This window comes from Anomaloglossus baeobatrachus, chromosome 1 (genome assembly GCF_048569485.1).
Source record: "Anomaloglossus baeobatrachus isolate aAnoBae1 chromosome 1, aAnoBae1.hap1, whole genome shotgun sequence".
NCBI classification, from domain to species: domain Eukaryota; kingdom Metazoa; phylum Chordata; class Amphibia; order Anura; family Aromobatidae; genus Anomaloglossus; species Anomaloglossus baeobatrachus.
The window spans coordinates 180,699,951-180,724,362 of record NC_134353.1 but is presented as its reverse complement, the minus strand read 5'-3'; the positions used below and the strand labels follow the sequence as shown (position 1 = coordinate 180,724,362).

The following is a 24,412-nucleotide window of genomic DNA, read 5'->3' as shown; positions in this document are numbered from 1 at the left end:
GGACTTCCATAGCCCCCATCCTAGAAGTGCCCCCACAGTCCCCACCCTGGATGAGCCCCATCCATCCTTCCTACAGTCCCCACCCACCATCCCCACAGCCCCAGCCCCTAATGTACACTTGCTTTGGCAAAACTAATTTGTATTTGGTCCTGCCAATAAAGCTTATTTGATTTGATTTGATTTGATTTATAACAAAAACAAAATAAAACACATTGTATAGCTTTACATCATGCAATATCAAACACAAATAATATAGACATATACAATAAAAGAAACAAACAATAAAATATTAAAATTCATAAAAACTATGACATACAGTGGATTAAGAATTTTCATGGTATAATATTTTCAGATATTATGTCAGGAGATGGATGTAGTTCAACAATTTTCTTAACGAACTAATTGTATAAGTATCATGTTGTATTACTATTATAACAGAAGTAGAACTAGATTTAAAATTGCATGTGTAGTTGTTAATAAAATTAGTCCATGGGTCCCATTTTTTATGAAATCTGTTCCAAGAGTTATTAATCAGTGCATACTTCTTTTCGTAGAACTTATGAAGGGATATTTTTTCTATTATTTATTGGATTTCCATCATGTCGCTGTAACGCCTGCCTGGATCCACAGACTCAGACGGGTTGTAATGGACAGGCTAAAGGGAAGCCACTCACCAAGCAGGACCCCTAGAACCCTGAAACCCTTTAACCCCTATACAGGGATTTGGTATTACACAGGGCCCAAGGTAATCACTACCTGTGGAGGGCTGTATCCCGGAGAGTAGTCGTCAGGCAGGGTCAAACCAGGAATTGCAGAACAGGCACAGAATCGATAGGCAAGGATGTAATCAGCAAACGAAGCAGAGGTCGAATCCGGATCGGGCAGCGAGGTTCATAAACGACAGGCAGAAGGGTAGTCAGAACACAAGCAAGGTCAGCGCACAAAAATCAAAATACAAACAGCACAGGAACCAGGAATACAAACTATCTCTGGCAGTGATCACATGACAGGAGGGGGAATAAGAAGCATGTGGTGTCTTCCCATTGGCTGCAGGTGAATGATGGCAATTTCAGCTGGAAGACACACGCCACCTACAGTCAGCCAGTGGTACTGCAGGTTCCAGGGAAACCCAGCCTAGTGGATGAGCAGAGCCTGTGCTCAGCAGAGCCACGGGCATCGACTCCTCTCCCATCACCAGCACTACCCATGGTGGGAACACGGCGTCGCCTGGCGATCAGAGCAGAAGTCGCAGGAGTGGACTGCGGTAGGGACATGACAGTCGCCAGTTCAACTCTGGTAACTAGAAGGATATGTATTATGATGGCCCTGTATTGTATATTTATTGTATCTGAATCTATCGATAAGAGAGCTAATTGTGGAGTTAGCCTTAATTTTGAGTGTATTATGAGATTTATTATTTTAGACACTTTCTGTCAAAAGCTTCTGATTCTAGGACAGCTCCAAAAAATATGTACAATGTCACCTATTGTATCGCAACCTCTCCAGCATGTTGGTTTTTGGATTAGGAATATTTTAGCTACTTTGTCCAGTGTCAAATACCATCTGGAATAAATCTTATAATAAGCTTCATGGATAGGTATGTGTATTTAAGAGCTTTATCCCATTGGACTTGTGTGAATTCTACTTTCAAGTCCTTTTCCTGACCTGCTATGTGTGTCATTTTTCTTGTTGCGAGTTCAGAATTGCAGGCATGATACATGTTCTTATGACTCCATATTAGTTTGTTATTTGGGTTGTTTATCAATTTAAGTATACATTTGTTAATTTTACATTTGGGCTCTGCAAGTTTCCTGATGGTTTTCCTTATTTCTAGGAAGAAATAAAGATCTTGGTCTGGTTTATTATATTGTAGTTTAAGTTATAAGAATGGGGTAAAATTTGCACCGTCATATACCGTACATTTTGATGTATTTTATGTCTGACTGGATCCATTTATCAATTGTCTCCGTGTTGTTTGACAAATCTATATGTTTTATCTCTGTATTTTTAAACATTTTGAAAGTTATTTTGTTTTTGGAGATTTTTTAAATCTTTTCCAAGGACGTAAATACAGCATTAATGTTGCTGCTATTGTAGGTATTGGATTTTTGTCTTCCAGAGTTTAGTAGCTCTTCCAATCCTTATTCCTTTAAATAGGAGTGTTACCAGATCAAAAGTAGCCATTTTTTTGCACTTATTTTATTCTTACTGCTCCCTTAGGTATACCATTTTTTTGTCCTTTTAAATTCTGCCATTCTGTCCATAGATATGGACCAATTTATTTATTATATTTTTTGATATGGAGTCATGGCTCACAGATTCTCTAAGGCCTCTTTCACACGTCTGTGTCTCCGGTACGTGTTTGGTCCGTTTCCTCACGAACCAGAGACACGGGCACACGTAGACCCATTAAAATCAATGGGTCTGCGCTCACGTACGTGTTCTGCCATGGACCGTGTGTACGTGTGGAGCATATGTGTGTCTGTTTGCTCCACACGTCAACATGTCCGTTTTTCTCCGGCATCACACGGAACGCAAACGGACCACACGGAGGTGTTCCGTGTGACACGCGCCGGAGAAAACACACGTGTCTGAAAAAAAAAAAAAACTTTACTCACCTTCTCCAGCCCTCCTGTCTCTGCCGCTGCTGTCACTTGCTTCCGACCTCTGCACATTATGCTCATTGAATATTCACTCACTGCGGCCGTAAGCTGCAGCAGCGGAGAGTCGGCAGGACTGGAGACCGAAGATCAGCACCACGGACAGCGACGCCAGGGAGAGGTGAGCAGAAAGTTCCCGTTCTCCGTGTGTTATCACGGATAACACATGGAGAACACACATGTGCCATAAACACGGCTCACGCAGGGCAATACGCACCTTTGACACGTCCGTGAAAAACGTGCGTGATTTTCACGAACGTGTGAAAGAGGCCTTAGGTTGTGTGTGTAAACTACTTTGCATTATTACCCTCATAGCAAAGCCTTCTCGGAAAGACAATAAAAATGAGCATTAAATAAAAAGGTCTTTATCCCTGGAACAGTATGGCAGATTTAAAGAAAAAAAAAAAAAAAACACTCCCGTAACCACCCCCATAAATAGTAAACCAAAATAACAGCGTGCTCAAAGAAGCACTAATAAAATAACAGCAGAAACTGTTACTCTAAAATAACAATTTAGAAATAATGCATTCAATAAAGTAAAAACATTCTTTATAGCTAACAAAGTCAAGCGCGACGTTGAAGACAAATTATACTATTATTCTTTAATAAATTATTCATTAGTCTGATATGAAATTAAAATCACATTACTAGTACTAAATTAACTTTAGGAAATGTAGTAGGTGAGCATAGCTCACAAACAATAGGTGTATGGTCATAAAACTGACATTGACATAGTGTAAATCAAACTTTTTTTAGATCACATCTACTGTAAGCGATATTCTTGTTCCAAAAATATATATTTTCTATTATGTCAATCTGAAATACCTATCACTATAGGTACAATGCTTGTTTGTTATGGTATAGTAGACAATAAACTATTATATACCTTGTCTGGCCTCAATGAACAAGCCAGGTTGTCAAAACCAAGTTGACTCAGATAAGAAGCTATCTGGTTTTCATCATTCTTCTGTAATAAATCCTGGTAACCATTCAGGACTGCATGGGTTATTTTCATAATTTCCACAACAATATTTATGTCTCTTTCATCTTTAGCTGAAATATAAAATAACAATAAACCAACAAAAAAACTACTATAAAAAGACCAGTGACTGAAAAACTTTTATAGAAAATGAAGAAATGCAAATGTGAAAAAAAGGTTATAACTAGAAGACATAATATGACCTCTTTGGTATGTATTTTATATCGCAAACTGGAAATTTAGGAAAATAAGCTTCCAATTGTAACATTTCAATATCTGTAAGATGAAAAAAATAGAAGCAATATATAAAACCTGCACAGCAGTGTATTAATATGTACATATGATATATCTTAATAGGTTCACAATTGTGTACAGGGGTGTGATAAGAGTATCACTGAAATGACCATCGGAACCACCAGGGAATAATTATCACAGAAAACCGACAAGGTAAAATAATGTTAAAAAATTAATTCATTCTTTAATACTAATTATACCAGGAATTCTAAAACATAATCAACAAACAGATACATTACATAAAAACAAAAACATGAGGGCGGGCTGTTGAATATCATGTATGACCATAATTGTTATAAAGGCATGTCCAAAATCTACAAAGATCATGCACCAACATTTTTTCACATAAAAAGGAAAAATCTAAATTTTCTGCGGGTAACTATACACAATATATTATCCATAAATACTATAATATGTACCGTATTTTTCGCTTTATAAGACGCACCCCCAAATTTGGTGAAGGAAAAGAGAATTTTTTTTTAATGTTAAATGGGGTCCATCTTATAATGCCAGTGTCCGTCTAACAAATCATATGGCCCCCCCATCCTAAAATTAGCCCCCCTTAATCTGGATATGGCCCCCTTATATTGAACATAGCCCCCTTGTGCTGGGACACATCCCCCTGTGCTGCCCATGGCCCCTATAGATGGCACACCTCCCCTGTGTTTGATATGGCCCCCATACTGCTGTCCATGGCCACTATAGATGGCACATCTCCCCTGTGTTTGATATGGCCCCCATACTGCTGCCCATGGCCACTATAGATGGCACATCTCCCCTGTGTTTGATATGGCCCCCATACTGCTGCCCATGGCAACTATAGATGGCACACCTCCCCTGTGTTAGATATGCCCCCCCATACTGCTGCCCATAATAAAATAAAACACTCTTTCCTTACCTTCTTAGCGCTGTAATCCCTGTGTCTCCCTCCGTGGGGTTGAGCTCCTCCTCCACTTCCTAGTTCTTGCTGCCGGTCATGTGATCGACACGGCAGAGTGATATCATCTCTGCGTGCCTGATCACAGACAGCAGCAGCAGAAGACCGGGAGATCAGTGCTGGAGGTAAGTAAAGCTTTTAATATTTTACTATGGGCAGCAGTATGGGGGCCATATCTAACACAGCGGGGATCATGTGCGATCAAAGGGAGCACAGGCAGATATAATATGCCCAGCTGCCCCAGCCCATCAGCGCGATGCGGTTTCAGCACCACGCTGATGGACAGCGGCTGTGCATATTATATGAGTGGGAGCAGGAGATCTAACGCTGCCGCCCGCAGCTTTCACCTGCCCCCAGCACCGCTCCAGAGCGGACCCTGCAGTATATATATATATATATATATATATATATATATACAGTGCCTACAAGTAGTATTCAACCCCCTGCAGATTTTGCAGGTTTGATAAGATGCAAATAAGTTAGAGCCTGCAAACTTCAAACAAGAGCAGGATTTATAAACAGATGCATAAATCTTACAAACCAACAAGTTATGTTGCTCAGTTAAATTTGAATACATTTTCGACATAAAAGTGTGGGTCAATTATTATTCAACCCCTAGGTTTAATATTTTGTGGAATAACCCATGTTTGCAATTACAGCTAATAATCGTCTTTTATAAGACCTGATCAGGCCGGCACAGGTCTCTGGAGTTATCTTGGCCCACTCCTCCATGCAGATCTTCTCCAAGTTATCTAGGTTCTTTGGGTGTCTCATGTGGACTTTAATCTTGAGCTCCTTCCACAAGTTTTCAATTGGGTTAAGGTCAGGAGACTGACTAGGCCACTGCAACACCTTGATTTTTTCCCTCTTGAACCAGGCCTTGGTTTTCTTGGCTGTGTGCTTTGGGTCGTTGTCTTGTTGGAAGATGAAATGACGACCCATCTTAAGATCCTTGATGGAGGAGCAGAGATTCTTGGCCAAAATCTCCAGGTAGGCCGTGCTATCCATCTTCCCATGGATGCGGACCAGATGGCCAGGCCCCTTGGCTGAGAAACAGCCCCACAGCATGATGCTGCCACCACCATGCTTGACTGTAGGGATGGTATTCTTGGGGTCGTATGCAGTGCCATCCAGTCTCCAAACGTCACGTGTGTGGTTGGAACCAAAGATCTCGATCTTGGTCTCATCAGACCAGAGAACCTTGAACCAGTCTGTCTCAGAGTCCTCCAAGTGATCATGAGCAAACTGTAGACGAGCCTTGACATGACGCTTTGAAAGTAAAGGTACCTTACGGGCTCGTCTGGAACGGAGACCATTGCGGTGGAGTATTTTACTTATGGTATTGACTGAAACCAATGTCCCCACTGCCATGAGATCTTCCCGGAGCTCCTTCCTTGTTGTCCTTGGGTTAGCCTTGACTCTTCGGACAAGCCTGGCCTCGGCACGGGTGGAAACTTTCAAAGGCTGTCCAGGCCGTGGAAGGCTAACAGTAGTTCCATAAGCCTTCCACTTCCGGATGATGCTCCCAACAGTGGAGACAGGTAGGCCCAACTCCTTGGAAAGGGTTTTGTACCCCTTGCCAGCCTTGTGACCCTCCACGATCTTGTCTCTGATGGCCTTGGAATGCTCCTTTGTCTTTCCCATGTTGACCAAGTATGAGTGCTGTTCACAAGTTTGGGGAGGGTCTTAATTAGTCAGAAAAGGCTGGAAAAAGAGATAATTAATCCAAAATTGTGAAGCTCATTGTTCTTTGTGCCTGAAATACTTCTTAATACTTTAGGGGAACCAAACAGAATTCTGGTGGTTTGAGGGGTTGAATAATAAATGACCCTCTGAATAAACTTTTCACAATTTAAAAAAAAAAAAAAAAAAAAAAAGAAATAACATTCTTTTTTGCTGCAGTGCATTTCACACTTCCAGGCTGATCTACAGTCCAAATGTCACAATGCCAAGTTAATTCCGAATGTGTAAACCTGCTAAATCTGCAGGGGGTTGAATACTACTTGTAGGCACTGTATATATATATATATATATATATATATATATATATATATATATATATATATATATATATATATATATATACACACACACACACCACTGTCGCGGGCGGAGGAGGAGACGCCGCGCTCTCCCACTGCTGCTCGGGTCCGGCTGCCGTGGCTGCTGCGGCCTGCTGCTGCTCGGTGGCTCGAGCGGTGGGCCGGATCCCGGGGACTCTAGCGGCGCTCCTCGCCCGTGAATGAAAGGGGGTTGGTTGGGTGTGGGGATTGTTTATTGTCCGTGACGCCACCCACGGTTGTGGTGATTTGTAGCACCACCGCTGCTCAATATGGGGATCCCGGGAGTGGTGATGCGGAGAAGCCAGGTGTTGTGTTGCCCCTCCGTGGGTAGGGGTTGGTGATCCCGGGGCCCAGTGATGGTGAAGCAGGTGCAGTGCCTGGTGGGCGCAGGGCCGCGGGGGCCGCGCTGTGCCTTGCGGCACTGTGGTACTCACTCAGCCTGAGACGTTGACACAGTTTTACGGTAAACCACACGGCTGGAAAGACGGTTTCCACGGACGGCTGCAATTGCTCTCCCAGTAGGTAACGGTGATGTCCCTTTGACCTGCACCTAGTGTTTCTGTGTTGGTAGCGATGGGTTCCCACCGGTAACCCGCTCCCCGGCTTGGATATGGGCCGGAGGAGCCCTCTTTTCAGACGCTGGCCCTGAGGAACTGGTGCCCTGGCGGTGGCGGTGTTCCTCCTTAATGGTTGGACTTTTGCCTTCAGTCGGGACTTGGTTGTTGGGGGATCGACGTCCCCTTCACTGACTGATTCGGCAAATTATGGAGACTCCTAGCCTTGCCGGGGTCCGAGAGGCCCCTGCCCTGGTGCTGACTGTCCTTCGTATACTGCTCCAGACCGCCGGGCCACTACCCGTCCGCGGTCCTTCCAGCAACCTCCGATCAGTCCCCCTCCAGACGATCACCGCTGTTGCTGACTTTGCTGACACTGTCCTGCACTTAGCTGGACTAACTTCAGGTCTTTCTACGTTCACTTTCACTCCTTTTTTTTTTGCTCCACTACCACTTCACTTTCACTTAGCTGTTTACTCCTCTCTGTCCCTAGCTGGACTCTAGCTGGACTCCTCTCACTTTCACTTCCCTCACTTGACTGACTGGTTCTTCCCGCCTCCAGGGCTGTGTACTCCTCGGTGGGCGGAGCCAACCGCCTGGCCCACCCCCTGGTGTGAACATCAGCCCCTGGAGGAAGGCAACAAGGATTTGAGTAGCCTTGGTGTTCCTAACTGGGATGTAGGGTGTGGTGGTGTAATGACCTGTGACCCCTGGCTTGCCCAGGGCGTCACATTCCCCCTTAGCAAAATGCAGACCGTCCGCGGGCTGCCCGTCTAACACCGGTTTTATTTTCTGTAAATGTAAAAAGATAACATGTAAAGCATAACATCATCCCACAACGGGAGGCACATTTCTTAAACGTTACTAAACGGTTTTACTGGTACGGTTTCCGCTCTCTCCCACCCAAGCAACCTGGCCCTGATGCTGCCCCTAAAACCCAGGCAGCACCCCTTGACCCACAGTCCAGCACAAGTTACCTGAGCGGGATCTGTCCTTCCCCTCCAGAGGGTAGCCACCGGTTCCTTTGGTGGCTGGGCCCCAGCCTGCTCTGCTGAGGGCCCTCCCTCCAACCTGCTTCTCCGGAGGCGGCAATGCGGAAACGGTACGGTAAACCAACTTATTTACAAGCCACTTAACGTTTGTGGTTGCCCTGCAAGTTCACGGGCTTGTCCATGGATAGTTCCCATGCTAACTTTTTAAACGGTCCCCACTGGGACAACGGTGCCGGCTCCGGCCAGTTCAATCACTGTGAATCTGGTGAAGTACACGGTAATCATTTCACTTATCATTACTTTAAACTTTCAAACACTTTTAAACATGAACTCACACAGACTTCCTGACCCCCCTCTTTAAAGGACAGTCTCCCTGTACCTAAGTGGGGGTCTACCTAGGTTGGGACGGGTGGACCTTCGGGGTCCGGTGTCAGTGGGGCTATGCAGTGGGGCAGAGGGAACAACCGGTTCCTCCTCCCTTCTATCGTGTGGGGCAGGCGGAGGCATAGGGGAGCTGGGTACAGGTTCATCCCTGGGCACTGGCACTGGTTCTGGCTCACGGTCGACCGCTTCCACCACTTCTTCATCCACAGGTTGTGGGAACAATATCACTGGAAGAATCACCGCGCCGTTCTGTGTAGGCCAGTCTGCTGGGAAGTCACCCATCACCGTGTGGATCACCTCTTTTGCCTTCTCCGCTGGTGGAGGAACTGGTACGTCAGCCGTTGCCCTCAGTGCTGGTGGGCACCTTTTTAGATGGTCCCGGGAAACCGTGGCCAAAGTACCCCCTTAGTCACGACTGATCTGGTAGGCCTTCCCATCTTCCCATCCTGTGGGTTGTATGACTTAGGGGGTTGGTTCCCATTGATCATCCAGCTTGTGGGTCTTCCTCTTCCGCTTTAACACCACATCTCCTGGCTGGAAAGGGCCCGCAGACGCTTTCTGGTTGAATCGCTGCTCTTGCTGTTCTCGACTTTGACTTAGGTTCTTCTCCACATATTCCTGAATCTGCCGGTATTGTGCTCTCCGCCGAGTTTCCCATTCAGCTGTCGAAGGGAGTGCTTCCGGGGACTCCAACCCTATTTCCAGGTCCACCGGCAGGCGACCGGGACGAGCCCTCATTAGGTATGCTGGGGTGCACTTTGTCGAGCTGGACGGGATATTGTTGTACATATCGACCAAGTCAGGTAGCTTCTCCGGCCACAGGTTCCGCTCTTCCAGCGGTAACGTCTTGAGGAGTCCCAGGACTAAGTGGTTCATCTTCTCACACATGCCGTTGGTCTGGGCATGGTAAGGGGTGTTCCGGATCTTCTTACAGCCGTACAACTGGCAAAACTCGTGGAACACCTCCGCTTCAAAAGCCGGGCCTTGGTCAGTAAGCACTTTTTCTGGATATCCATGTGGGCAGCAGAAATAAGCTTGGAACGCTCGAGCAGCAGTTCTGCCAGTTAGGTCCTTGACGGGGACAATCACCATGAATCTTGAATAGTGGTCTATGATGGTCAACGCGTAGGCGTACCCACTTCGGCTGGGGGTGAGCTTGACATGGTCTAGGGCGACCAGTTCCAGCGGCTGGTGTGTGATGATTGGGTGCAGGGGTGCCCTCTGGCTGGTCTCGTCCTTCCTCCTCAGCGTGCAAGGGCCACACTCCCGGCACCAGGCTTCCACCGACTCCCGCATCCCACTCCAGTAGAACCGCTCTCTCAACAGCATCTCCAGCTTTTTCCACCCGAAGTGCCCGGCACCATCATGGTATGCCCGCAAAACAGTAGGCACATCAGCTTCGGGAATAACCAACTGGCAGATTTTCTCATGAGTCTTCGGGTTGATCAGCTCACGGTACAGCTTCCCTTGATGTAGACACAGCCGCTTCCGTTCTTTCCACAAGCGCTGGGCTTCAGCTGGGGCGGCAGGGTCTATCCCAACAGCACCTTGTACCACCAGGGTCTTGACGAGGCGGACAGCCGGCGCCTGGTTTTGAGCTTCCTGCCACTCTCGACTGGGCCGTGGGTCCAAGTCCACCCGTTGTTGATGTACCTGTATCCTATCGGTTGAGGGCCGGTGAAATACAGGCAACTTGATCTCCTCGAGGTCATCATCCTCGCACCCTTTTTCTGACAAATGGGGCATTCGGGAGAGTGCATCAGCATTAATGTTGATACGACCAGCACGGTACTTGATGGTGAAGTCATAGTTGGCTAGCCGGGCCACCCACCGCTGCTCCAACGCGCCCAACTTGGCCGTATCCAGGTGAGTCAACGGATTGTTGTCCGTAAAAGCGGTGAATTTTGCTGCGGCCAAGTAGTGACGTAATCTCTCTGTGATAGCCCATACCAATGCCAGAAGCTCGAGCTTAAAGGAGCTGTAATTCTCCGGATTCCTTTCAGTTGGCCGAAGCTTCCGGCTAGCATAAGCAATCACTTTCTCTTTCCCATCCTGGACCTGGGACAGGACTGCTCCTAGCCCCACATTGCTGGCGTCTGTGTAGAGGATGAACGGGCAGCCATAGTCGGGATACGCCAGGACCTTTTCTCCGGTCAGGGCCGCTTTCAGCTGACAGAAGGATTCCTCATGCTTTTCTTCCCACAGCAGTGGGGCTCCGATGGGTCTACCACCTTTGGTCTGTCCCACCAGGAGATCTTGCATGGGGGCAGCCATCTTCGTGTACCCTTTGATAAAGCGCCGGTAGTACCCCACCAGACCCAGAAACTGCCTTACTTCCCTCACGGTGGTTGGTCTTGGCCAGCCCTGGATGGCAGTGATCTTCTTAGGGTCAGGGGCAACACCTTCTGCACTCACCACGTGCCCCAGGTACTGCACTCTGGGTTTCAGCAGGTGGCACTTAGAGGGCTTCAACTTCATCCCGTATTTGGAAAGGGACGCAAACACTTCGGCCAGGTGCTCCAGATGGGCTTCATACATCTGGGAGTAAACAATCACATCATCCAAGTACAATAGGACGGTCTCGAAGTTTAGGTGTCCCAGACAGCACTCCATCAGCCGTTGGAAGGTTCCTGGGGCATTGCACAGCCCGAACGGCATACTATTAAACTCACAGAGCCCCATCGGGGTGGTGAAGGCGGTTTTCTCCCGATCTTCCGGGGCCACGGCCACTTGCCAGTACCCACTGGTGAGGTCAAGGGTAGAGAAGTAATTTGCAGTTCTCAGCGCGGCCAAAGACTCTTCAATCCGGGGCAGTGGATAGGCATCTTTATGGGTTATCTGATTAATCTTCCGGTAGTCCACACACATCCGCATGGTACCATCCTTCTTCTTGACCAGTACCAATGGAGCGGCCCAGGGACTACAGCTGTCCCGAATAACCCCTGCCTCCTTCATATTCCTCAACATATCTTTGTAGATAATAGTGATGAATACCGGTCTTTGAGCGCTAATGATGGATTAGAATCTGGATGTTCTTTTGAAGATAAGGCTTTATTGTTAAAAAGCTCTTGTTATCACTTCACAACGCGTTTCAGCAAGATCCCCTTGCTTTCCTCAGGTGTCACCTGAGGAAAGCAAGGGGATCTTGCTGAAACGCGTTGTGAAGTGATAACAAGAGCTTTTTAACAATAAAGCCTTATCTTCAAAAGAACATCCAGATTCTAATCCATCATTAGCGCTCAAAGACCGGTATTCATCACTATTATCTACATTGTCTACTCCCGAAGGGGAATCCGGCAAAAGAGCTGCTGAGGATCAAAGAATCTATCAGTTCACCCTGATCAATCCAGCGGGAGGACGGAGAGCCGACCTGAAGCTTCAGGATCAAAGGAGTCGGTGAACCAGGAGCTATCAGCGGTAAACATCCGGCTCCATCCAGCCAAAAAGGATCGGATAACATCAGCTACTACAGCCCCTCAAACCCAGAGGGATTACACGCTCATCACCGGGGTTGTGCGAGGGCGCACAACAAAACCAGGTGAGCAGCTCCCAATTACTTATCTAATAACAAAATATCTCGGGTGCTCCTTAGATTGCGCTATCTGATTTTATTTTTACAGTCAACATATCTTTGGCACACTGACAATGTGCAGGGGGAATAGGCCTGTACCTCTCTTTGATAGGGGGATGTTCCCCTGTGGGGATATGGTGTTGAACCCCCTTGATCTGCCCGAAGTCTAGTGGGTGTTTGCTGAAAACCTGTTTGTACTCCCGCACCACCCTGTATACCCCTGCTTTGTGATGTGTAGGGGTATCATCAGTGCCCACGTGTAGCTGCTGGTGCCACTCACCTACCTCCCCTTGTAGCGGGGAAGTGCTGGTAGTAGGTGGGGAGACGGAGGGACTGGCTTCATGGATGGTGTGGGGATCTAGGGTGAGTAGCTTGGCAATGATGGCATACCGGGGAAGCCTGACTTCTTCCTCCCCACAGTTCAACACCCTCACGGGCACTCTCCCCTTCTTCACGTCTACCACCCCTCGGGCGGCCATTACCGTGGGCCAGTGCTCAGAGGGTATGGGCTCCATCATGGCAGGGTAGTCACGTCCCTGAGGCCCTACCGCTGCTCTACACCAGATCATCATCTCACTCCTAGGGGTCACAAGCAACGGGGCCACATCCATCACTCTCACCCCACCAATCTCTCCTCCTGTTGAGTTTACATGCTGGCGGTACATCAAGGCTCGGATCTCTCGCTGCACAGCTCTCTGTTGGCTCCCCGCCGCCGTGGCGGCCAGCTGCTGCAGTAGGGCCAACACATCACCCATACAGTGCTCCATCACATTGGTTCCTAGCACTATCTTCGGGTTATGATCACTGGGTTCATTCATGATCACAATCATACCCTGGTGTTGCAGTTCAGCTTGCCCTACCGTCATAGCCACCTGTTTATACCCCACTTGGGTCAATGGGAGTCAATTGGCAGCAATTAGCGTGATACTAGTATCTGGGTGTGCCAGCTCGTCTATCCCCCAATACCGCTGGTACAACGTATATGGTATAGTAGTTACCTGGGATCCAGTGTCCAAGAGAGCCATCACCGGTATGCCGTCCACAACCACAGGAATGATGGGTCGGGCCCCAATATACCGGTCCCGCCAGTCCGAAGGGCCACGGGGTTCTACTCCTGAGGGTTGGCCCGGGGCCCCAGGGGTTGCTCGTTTAACGGGCACTCTCTGATGTAGTGCCCAGGCTTACGGCACTTGTAGCAGATGGGAGGCCTGCTCCGCGGATTGTTATTACTTCTCCGCTGCATCCAGGGGACATCTTCAGGGCTGTCGGCAAGCTGTATCAGTGTTGAAGGCTGAGATCTGGTCAACGGTTGGAGTGCAGCAAGAATCTTGGCGAGGTCTCCGTCCATGCGACGGACCTGGGCTGCCAGTTCCTCCATAGTGCTGCTTGGGGCTGCAGGCGTTGGAGAGGTTGGTAGAGCAGGGGCCACCACCACGGGAGCTGTCTCGATGGGCCACGGGGCTGGCTCCAGGGCTTCTGAGGCTGGGGGCTGTAGTGCTTTAATGGCCCGTTCCTTTAACACAGCAAAGTCCACATCAGGGTGTTCCAGGGCCCACAGCCGGAGTTGTTTACGATCCTCAGGGGACCTCATCCCCTGCGCAAATTGCTCTACTAACATCTTGCTGCTATCCGCCTCATTAATAGGATTCACCCGTTTCAGCGTGCGGAGGGCGGTTTGCAGACGTAAAGCATAGTCCCGAATGCTATCCCCAGTCCGTTGCCAGCACTGGTAAAACTGCATCCTCAGCTCAGCTTCAGTCCGGGTCTCGAAGGCAGTCTGTAGCTTCTCAAAGATGGTGGCTACAGAGAGCCGGTCCCCCTCGGCCCAGGTCTCCGCTTCCTGCTCCGCCGCACCGGTTAACTGGCCTAGCACTATCGCTGCACGTTGCTTATCAGTCAGGGGGTACAGCTCTAGCAACGGGTTAAGCTTTTTCCGGAAGGCCGGTAAGGCATCCGGTTTCCCGTCATACTGCGGTAGCCAGGCAGCTCCGGGCGCATAGGGCAAGGAGAACGGCATGACCTGAGCGAGTGCGGGGGCCGCGGCACCTCCCGCCAGTGCGGCCGGGACCTGGGCAGGCCCATTCCCATCCGCGGGTGCCACCGCGGCTGCGACCACCGCTCCTCCAGCGGCTCCGTCGGGCGCAGACATCTTGTTTCCGTCCCCCTTAGCTTCTTTACGGCCACTCCTCTATTGGGGCGGAGTTTTGGCCTTCGCGCCTCTACTACTCGAGAAGACGCTCGAGTGGGAACTTTTCGCGCCAAAGATGGCGACTTCTGGAAATTTTCAGACGGATACCTCCGGCGGTCACAAGGCGCACCTCTACCCAACGGCAGAGCGGTAAGATCCTGTTCGTGACGCCAAGTTGTCGCGGGCGGAGGAAGGGACGCCGCGCTCTCCCACTGCTGCTCGGGTCCGGCTGCCGCGGCTGTTGCGGCCTGCTGCTGCTCGGTGGCTCGAGCGGTGGGCCGGATCCCGGGAACTCTAGCGGCGCTCCTCGCCCATGAGTGAAAGGGGGTTGGTTGGGTGTGGGGATTGTTTATTGTCCGTGACGCCACCCACGGTTGTGGTGATTTGTAGCACCACCGCTGCTCAATATGGGGATCCCGGGAGTGGTGATGCGGAGCAGCCAGGTGTTGTGTTGCCCCTCCGTGGGTAGGGGTTGGTGATCCCAAGGCCCAGTGATGGTGAGGAAGGTGCAGGGCCTGGTGGGCGCAGGGACGCGGGGGCAGCGCTGTGCCTTGCGGCACTGTGGTACTCACTCAGCCTGAGACGTTGACACAGTTTTACGGTAAACCACACGGCTGGAAAGACGGTTCCCACGGACGGCTGCACTTGCTCTCCCAGTAGGTAACGGTGATGTCCCTTTGACCTGCACCTAGTGTTTCTGTGTTGGTAGCGATGGGTTCCCACCGGTAACCCGCTCCCCGGCTTGGATATGGGCCGGAGGAGCCCTCTTTTGCCCGCTGACGCTGGCCCTGAGGAACTGGTGCCCTGGCGGTGGCGGTGTTCCTCCTTAATGGTTGGACTTTTGCCTTCAGTCGGGACTTGGTTGTTGGGGGATCGACGTCCCCTTCACTGACGGATTCGGCAAATTATGGCGACTCCTAGCCTTGCCGGGGTCCGAGAGGCCCCTGCCCTGGTGCTGACTGTCCTTCGTATACTGCTCCAGACCGCCGGGCCACTACCCGTCCGCGGTCCTTCCAGCAACCTCCGAGCAGTCCCCCTCCAGACGATCACCGCTGTTGCTGACCTTGCTGACACTGTCCTGCACTTAGCTGGACTAACTTCAGGTCTTTCTATGTTCACTTTCACTCCTTTTCTTCTTTGCTCCACTACCACTTCACTTTCACTTAGCTGTTTACTCCTCTCCGTCCCTAGCTGGACTCTAGTTGGACTCCTCTCACTTTCACTTCCCTCACTTGACTGACTGGTTCTTCCCGCCTCCAGGGCTGTGTACTCCTCGGTGGGCGGAGCCAACCGCCTGGCCCACCCCCTGGTGTGAACATCAGCCCCTGGAGGAAGGCAACAAGGATTTGAGTAGCCTTGGTGTTCCTAACTGGGATGTAGGGTGGGGTGGTGTAATGACCTGTGACCCCTGGCTTGCCCAGGGCGTCACACCACCACCCCCGTATATTCGGTTTATAAGATTCACCCCCTACTTTCCCCCATTTGGGGGAACAAAAGAGTGCGTCTCATAAAGCGAAAAATATGGTAATTACAAATAATTTATGTGTTAAAAAATATATATATAAATACACACATTTTATATATATATATATATACAGTTAGGTCCAGAAATATTTGGACAGTGACACAATTTTCGCGAGTTGGGCTCTGCATGCCACCACATTGGATTAGAAATGAAACCTCTACAACAGAATTCAAGTGCAGATTGTAATGTTTCATTTGAAGGTTTGAACAAAAATATCTGATAGAAATTGTAGGAATTGTACACATTTCTTTACAAACACTCCACATTTTAGGAGGTCAAAAGTAATTGGACAAATAAACCAAACCCAAACAAAATATTTTTATTTTCAATATTTTGTTGCGAATCCTTTGGAAGCAATCACTGCCTTAAGTCTGGAACCCATGGACATCACCAAACGCTGGGTTTCCTCCTTCTTAATGCTTTGCCAGGCCTTTACAGCCACAGCCTTCAGGTCTTGCTTGTTTGTGGGTCTTTCCGTCTTAAGTCTGGATTTGAGCAAGTGAAATGCATGCTCAATTGGGTTAAGATCTGGTGATTGACTTGGCCATTGCAGAATGTTCCACTTTTTTGCACTCATGAACTCCTGGGTAGCTTTGGCTGTATGCTTGGGGTCATTGTCCATCTGTACTATGATGCGCTGTCCGATCAACTTTGCGGCATTTGGCTGAATCTGGGCTGAAAGTATATCCCGGTACACTTAGAATTCATCCGGCTACTCTTGTCTGCTGTTATGTCATCAATAAACACAAGTGACCCAGTGCCATTGAAAGCCATGCATGCCCATGCCATCACGTTGCCTCCACCATGTTTTACAGAGGATGTGGTGTGCCTTGGATCATGTGCCGTTCCCTTTCTTCTCCAAACTTTTTTCTTCCCATTATTCTGGTACAGGTTGATCTTTGTCTCATCTGTCCATAGAATACTTTTCCAGAACTGAGCTGGCTTCATGAGGTATTTTTCAGCAAATTTAACTCTGGCCTGTCTATTTTTGGAATTGATGAATGGTTTGCATCTAGATGTGAACCCTTTGTATTTACCTTCATGGAGTCTTCTCTTTACTGTTGACTTAGAGACAGATACACCTACTTCACTGAGAGTGTTCTGGACTTCAGTTGATGTTGTGAACGGGTTCTTCTTCACCAAAGAAAGTATGCGGCGATCATCCACCACTGTTGTCATCCGTGGACGCCCAGGCCTTTTTGAGTTCCCAAGCTCACCAGTCAATTCCTTTTTTCTCAGAATGTACCCGACTGTTGATTTTGCGACTCCAAGCATGTCTGCTATCTCTCTGATGGATTTTTTCTTTTTTTTCAGCCTCAGGATGCCCTGCTTCACCTCAATTGAGAGTTCCTTAGACCGCATGTTGTCTGGTCACAGCAACAGCTTCCAAATGCAAAACCACACACCTGTAATCAACCCCAGACCTTTTAACTACTTCATTGATTACAGGTTAATGAGGGAGACGCCTTCAGAGTTAATTGCAGCCCTTAGAGTCCCTTGTCCAATTACTTTTGGTCCCTTGAAAAAGAGGAGGCTATGCATTACAGAGCTATGATTCCTAAACCCTTTCTCCGATTTGGATGTGAAAACTCTCATATTGCAGCTGGGAGTGTGCACTTTCAGCCCATATTATAAATATAATTGTATTTCTGAACATGTTTTTGTAAGCAGCTAAAATAACAAAACTTGTGTCACTGTCCAAATATTTCTGGACCTAACTGTATATATATATATATATATATATATATATATATATATATATATATATATATATATATCGTGTGTGTGTGTGTGTATATATATATATATATATATATATATATATATGTGTGTGTGTATATATATAAAAAAATATAAAAAATGATGTTAAATTATATATTTTTTATATATATATATATACTATATATATATAGTGTATGTGTGTTTGAAAATTTGAAACAAAGACATATGAATAAATTAATATTTTATAGATAATTTTTCATGATATAATTATATAATGACCCTAGAAATAGTGCAATATAATGTATATAATTAAGTATTAAGTACAAATACATTACATACATCATAAAATATTCATAAATATGTAAAAGTGTTTGTGTGCATGTGTGCTGCAGTACAGGTATTTAGCATAAATTAAATAATAACGTCGAAATATATGGAGAAAAGTAGCTCTATGACAAAGTGTATCACGAAAAAATGAATCAAATAAATAATTATTTATACTATTGCATATAAATATAAAGTGCAAATATAAAGTGCAAGTGCATATAACCAAAACAATCCATTCACTGATATAAGGTGACAACGTGCATGTGTACAGCCATAATTGAAACAATTATGTAACTAAGAGATACTTTGCACGCTGCGACATCGCAAGCCGATGCTGCGATGCCGAGCGCAATAGTCTCCGCCCCCGTCGCAGCTGCGATATCCTTGTGATAGCTGCCGTAGCGAACAGTATCGCTACGCCAGCTTCACATGGACTCATCTGTCCTGTGACGTCACTCTGGCCGGCGACCCGCCTCCTTATTAAGGGGGCGGGTCGTGTGGCATCACTGCGACGTCACACGGCAGGTGGCCAATAGGAGCGGAGGGGCGGAGATGAGCGGGATGTAAACATCCCGCCCACCTCCTTCCTTCCGCATATCCTACGGAAGCCGCAGTGACGCCGGTAGATGTTCCTCGCTCTTGCGGCTTCATACACAGCGATGTGTGCTGCCGCAGGAGCGAGGAACAACATCAGACTGTCGCGTCAGCATAATTATGGATTACACCGACGCTATACCGATGATACGATTATGATGCTTTTGCGCTCGTTAATCGTATCATCTAGGCTTTACACACTACGATGTCGCCTGCGATGCCGGATGTGCGTCACTTTCAATTTGGCCCTACCGACATCGCACCTGCGATGTCGTAGTGTGCAAAGTGAACCTAAGTGCAGCAGAAGCAATGGGCAATTCACCCTAGTATTCAATTAATCTCCCACCAGGGAGAGGCAGCCTGAAAATCAAACAATTAGACTGTATGCGCACGTTGCGTCGTGTCACTGCAGAAATTTTTGCAGGGATTTTACAGCACATGTGCAAGTCAAATCACTGCAGAAACACTGCATAATGAATGCAGTGTTTCTGCAGAAAAAAAGCTGATTTCATGCGCTCTGGATGCAGCCTCTCCCATAGACAGAGCAGGAGCTGCATCCAAAGCGCACGAAAGAAGTGACATGTTACTTCTTAGAACGCAGCAATTTGGAACAAACTTTTGGCATCCAAATTGCTATGCTCTCGAACACAACGTGCTCACGTCTCCTGCACAATCTTTATAGATTGTGCAGGGGACGCAGGTCGCATGCATTTATGCTGCAGTGCAATACGCAGCGTAAATGCATGAAATACGGCAATGTGTGCATGAGCCCTTAAATGTGATAGCTAACTATGTGTCCACCAAAACAAGTCAAATAATGAGATACGAAATGTAAATATCTCTGTCTTAATAAATCTTTGAAACAGAAAAATATAGAAACACAAGTTTTTAATTTCTGTACTAAAATTACCTACATTTCATTTTGCACTCTTCAGTCCATTTGTCAAAGCAGATTTTTAGTGTCCTTAGTTTTGCTTGATATTTCACAGATTGTGTCTGCAAAGATAAGATGAAATTTTCCAGTTTTGTTAACCCAGAGAAGAAATCTCCAACGACTTCTTTTTCCAAAGACAAGGCCATAATCTTCCATTGCTGCTGTTCCTTTTTTTCTTCTGCTTCCTTACTCTTCATTAGATTGTCTTCTATTATTTGATCCTTTTTTTTCTTCTGCAAAAGATGTTTTGAAATAATATGATAGAAGGCTATCTTCTATGGAAACATTTAGGCTATGTGCGCACTTTGCGTTTTTACCTGCGTTTCAGCTGCGTTTTGAACTGCAGCGTTTTCATGCCAAAATGCATGCGTTTTGATTTTCAAGCAAAGTCTATGGGAAAAGTGGATTTCTTGTGCGCACTTTGCTGTTCAAAACGCAGAGTTTAATTTGCATATTTTTGGGCAAAAACTCAGCGTTCAAAGAAGCAGCATGTCAATTGTTTTTGCCATGTGGGCTGCGTTTTGCTAACATTGAAGTCAATGAGAAGTTGCAAAAAGCAAGCAACATCAAAATTCCAGCGTTTTACATGCTTTTTTGCTGCAGAAAGCATGCGTTTTGGACTACATAAACGCATGCGTTTATGACATGAAAATAATGAAATGATATGTCCCTTTACACACACATAGTCCGACAATTAAATTAATGAAAAATATTATTTTATTGTTATTTTAGCCATAAATAGTATAAAACTGCTATAATTATATCAAATAAATCTATTTTCGTTATGATTTAAATAATTATATTTGTTTTAATTTTTTTCCTTTTTTCATAGTGTTTGACTGTTTAAACTTTATTTAGCAGTGTCTTTATGTTTAAAATGCATCTGTCTTTACGCAATGGAAAAGCATGTAAAAAGCGCTAAAAACGCGGCTAAAACGCGGTAAATACGCACACATATTTATCGCGTTTCTGTGATCAAAAGCAACTTTGGCAAAATACATATCTGCCAGAGGATGCGTTTAGAACTGCAACTACCTCGACGCAAAGTGCGCACATAGCCTTACTATTAAAAAGTTTTTAGGTAACTAAAGATTAAATGATTACTTTACTATCAAACACCAAAGATTGATGTGATATCTAATGTCCTGAACTGCAGAATCAAATTAACACATTTTATTAAAATTAATGTCTACCCCCATAAAAATGTTCTAAAATCCCAGGCCACTAGGAATCTCACTTCTTGCTAAATAATATTCATGAGCAAGTATGCTCGCCACTGCTCGATACTCAATCAAGCACCAAGGTGCTTGGGCAAGCTTGTTACTTGATCGAGTATCGTGTGAACTTGAGCGACATACATGAGTCCCCGCCCTGCATGTTTTGGGACTTTTAGTCAGCCAATAAGCATGCAGGGATTGTCTAATATACACGGTGATGCCGTAGCGATGTTAGCTACTGGCATTACTATGACTGGCCAGCTGCCTCACATCATCGGGTGTTATATGAGACCCCAGGGCATGATGCCAACTGTCCTCTGGAGTAAGTTCAGGGAGAGTTAATGTAGGAGGGAGAGCTTAGATTAGAGCGGGGTTTGTACACTGACACCCTTTTCTGTCTTTCATGTGGCACTAAAGGGTGTTTTTAGCCTTGGTTAACCCAATAAACAAATACCGTAATTTTTAAACATGTTTCTGATAACTAGCCAAGGTAAAGCACACAGATGGAGTCTGGTATTATCAGGCTGGGAAGGCCAATGGTTATCTTCATGGCTTTTTTTTCTTAAATTAATTTGTGAATGAGGGATAGTGTGGGGGAGTCTTTATTCAAATACACTATTTTTTGTATGTGCCTTTTTATTTTCACTTACTGGATTAGTAATGGAGATGTCTGTTAGATAACTCCCCATTACTAATCCTTGGGCTTGATGCCAACTGATGTTATACAGCTGACATTAAACCCCCAAAATATTACTATGAGTGACACCACACCAGGGCAATCGGGTAGAGTCAGGTCTGCCCATCACTACTTATAACACTATCCAGATTGATGGGCTGCAACAATTGATTCTCTAAGATTATTGTGAAGTCTTACCTCCAATGCAGTATAAACATATGCGTGAATGCTCCATACCAGCACACTACAAAAGCTACTGCTTTTATAGAAGGGGTCATATTTACTGATGAACATTTAACCCCTTAGTGATCGAACCAATTTTCATTTTAATGATGAAGCCACATTTTTTAAATCTGTCTGGTGTCACTTTATTTGGTAATAACTTTGCAACATTGTTCTTGTGCCTAAACAACAGAAACCCTGACAACTGACCCCATTTTAAAAACTACACCTCTAACGGATTTTATCCAGGGATATAGTGACTAGTTTGAACCACAAATACCACACATAATTTGATAACATTAGGTTGTCATATTGAAATTTTCATTTTTTTAATGCCAAATCAGAAGAAGTCCTCACAAATGACCCCATATTGGAGACCACTACTAATGGATTTCATCTAGTATTGTAGTGAGTAGAGTTCTGGACACCGGATGTCTGGGGCTCGAAAACAAACTTTTATAGAAAAGTCTGTGTTGGATTTCGGGTGCTGTTTGTATGCTAATAACGATTGTTGAAAGGCTGCAGCGCAGCCATAAACAAGTTTTATTGCATGTGGAAGATATCTGCATGCTGCTGTGAATTAAATTCGATAAATTAAAAGAAAAAAAATGAAGTGAGATTGCCCTATTTTTGATAACCAGCACAGGTAAAGCAGACAGCTGTGGGCTGCGGCCCTCAGCTGTCTGCATTACCTTGGCTGGTTATCAAAAATAGAGCAGATCCCATGTCGTTTTTTTAAAATTGTTTATTTAAATAATTAATTAAAAAAAACAGCTTGGGGTCCCCCCTATTTTTGATAACAAGCTAAGGTAAAGCAGAGGCTTGGGGCTGGTATTATCAGGCTGAAAAAGGCCCATGGTTATTTGGCCCTTTCCAGCCTAAAAATAGCATCCCTCAGCCACTCCAAAAGTGGTGCATCCATTAGTTGCACCAATTATGGTATTGTCCAGTTCTTCCCAATTGTCCTGGTGTGGTGGCAACCAGGGTAATACTTCTAGGGTTTTGACATCAGCTGTGACTTGACAGCTAATTGTTTCAGAGACTATGGAACAAAAGGCACATAAGGTCTTACCAGAGTTAAAAAGAGAGAAAAAAGGATAAGGCACACTCACCTACAGGGGTTGTGAAAGGTCACAACTCCTATTTATTGCTTAATAGTAGGTGGAGACAGCTGCAGCCCTAAAGAAATCAGGTGAATTATTGAAAAGAATGGGTGCAATGCCATGCTTGTCACCAATATGAGCCGAAAAACTTTAATCCAAGTCTTTATTGTATAAGCTATGCACAGGTCAACACATTTCAGGGGTCGCAGCCCCCTACCTCAGGACAGTATAGCAGTGACAAGGATAGTAAAGTACTATCCCTGTCACTGCTATACTCTCCTGAGGAAGGGGCTGCGACCCCTGACACATGTTATCCTGTGCATAGCTCATACAATAAAGACTTGGATTAAAGTTTTTCGGCTCGTATTGGTGTTAAGCGCGGCATTACACCCATGACTTGACAGCTCTCTGAAAAAGTAAAAGTGAAATCAACTGATCTTCACCCTTCTATTGTAGAATTAGAAGAATCCAGGCCATCAATAAACAAAGCGATAGTGAGGGAATACTTAGCTAACTTTAATGAATTCAAGTCCCCAGGTCCAGATGAATTACATCCCAGAGTACTGAAGGAGATAGCAGAAGAAATATTAGAACCACTCTTCATAATTTTTGAAAATGCTTGAAGAACAGGAGAAGTTCCAGTAGACTGGAGAAGAGCATATGTTGTCCCTATCTTCAAAAAGGGGAAGAAGGTGGACCCAGCGAACTACAGGCCTGTGAGCCTGACTTCCATACCAGGAAATATCTTTGAAGAAATTATTAAACAACATTTATGCAAGTACCTGGATGAGAATGAAGTGATTAACCAGAGACAGCATGTGTTTGTAACAAATAAGTCATGTCAGACTAACTTAATTTCCTTCTATGACAAAATCACTGACTAGGTAGATCAGGGAAATGCAGTAGATATAGTATATCTTGACTTCAGTAAAGCATTCGACAAAATATCTCATACAATCCTTATTGAAAAAATTACCAAGTGTGGAATGGACAAGGCAACTGTTAGATGGATTCGTAACTGGCTTAGTGATCGGAGTCAAAGAGTGGTCATAAATGGCTGCACATCCAGTTTGGAAGACTGTCTCAAGTGGGGTACCACAGGGCTCTGTCCTGGCCCCGTGTTGTTCAACATCTTTATCAATGATTTAGATGAAGGTATTAAGGGTAAACTGATTAAATTTGCTGATGACACAAAGCTAGGAGGAATAGCTGATACTAGAGAAGAGAGAGAGAGAGAGGATTCAACAAGATCTAAACAAGTTGGAACAATGGGCAGCAACTAATAGAATGGTTTTTAACAGGGAGAAATGCAAAGTCATACATCTTGGCAAGAATAATGAAAAAAGCATATACAGCATGGGAGGAATAGAGCTATCCAACAGCATGTGTGAAAAAGACTTAGGTATACTAATAGATCACAGACTGAACATGAGTCAACAGTGTGACGCAGCAGCAAAAAAGGCAAACACC

At 45.9% G+C, this 24,412-nt stretch overlaps 1 protein-coding gene across 2 annotated transcripts in view; it reads right to left on the bottom strand.

Annotated features, from left to right (window-relative positions):
- LOC142309813 (putative ATP-dependent RNA helicase DDX60) overlaps positions 1-24,412 on the bottom strand; it is a 420,704-nt gene that overhangs the window by 206,891 nt on the left and 189,401 nt on the right. For both annotated transcript variants that reach the window (XM_075347271.1, XM_075347272.1), the window contains 2 exons: positions 19,705-19,957; positions 3,547-3,713 (listed from right to left, as the gene is read on the bottom strand). In XM_075347271.1, coding sequence (XP_075203386.1) covers positions 3,547-3,713; positions 19,705-19,957 — 420 coding nt within the window. The remainder of the gene's footprint in view (positions 1-3,546; positions 3,714-19,704; positions 19,958-24,412) is intronic.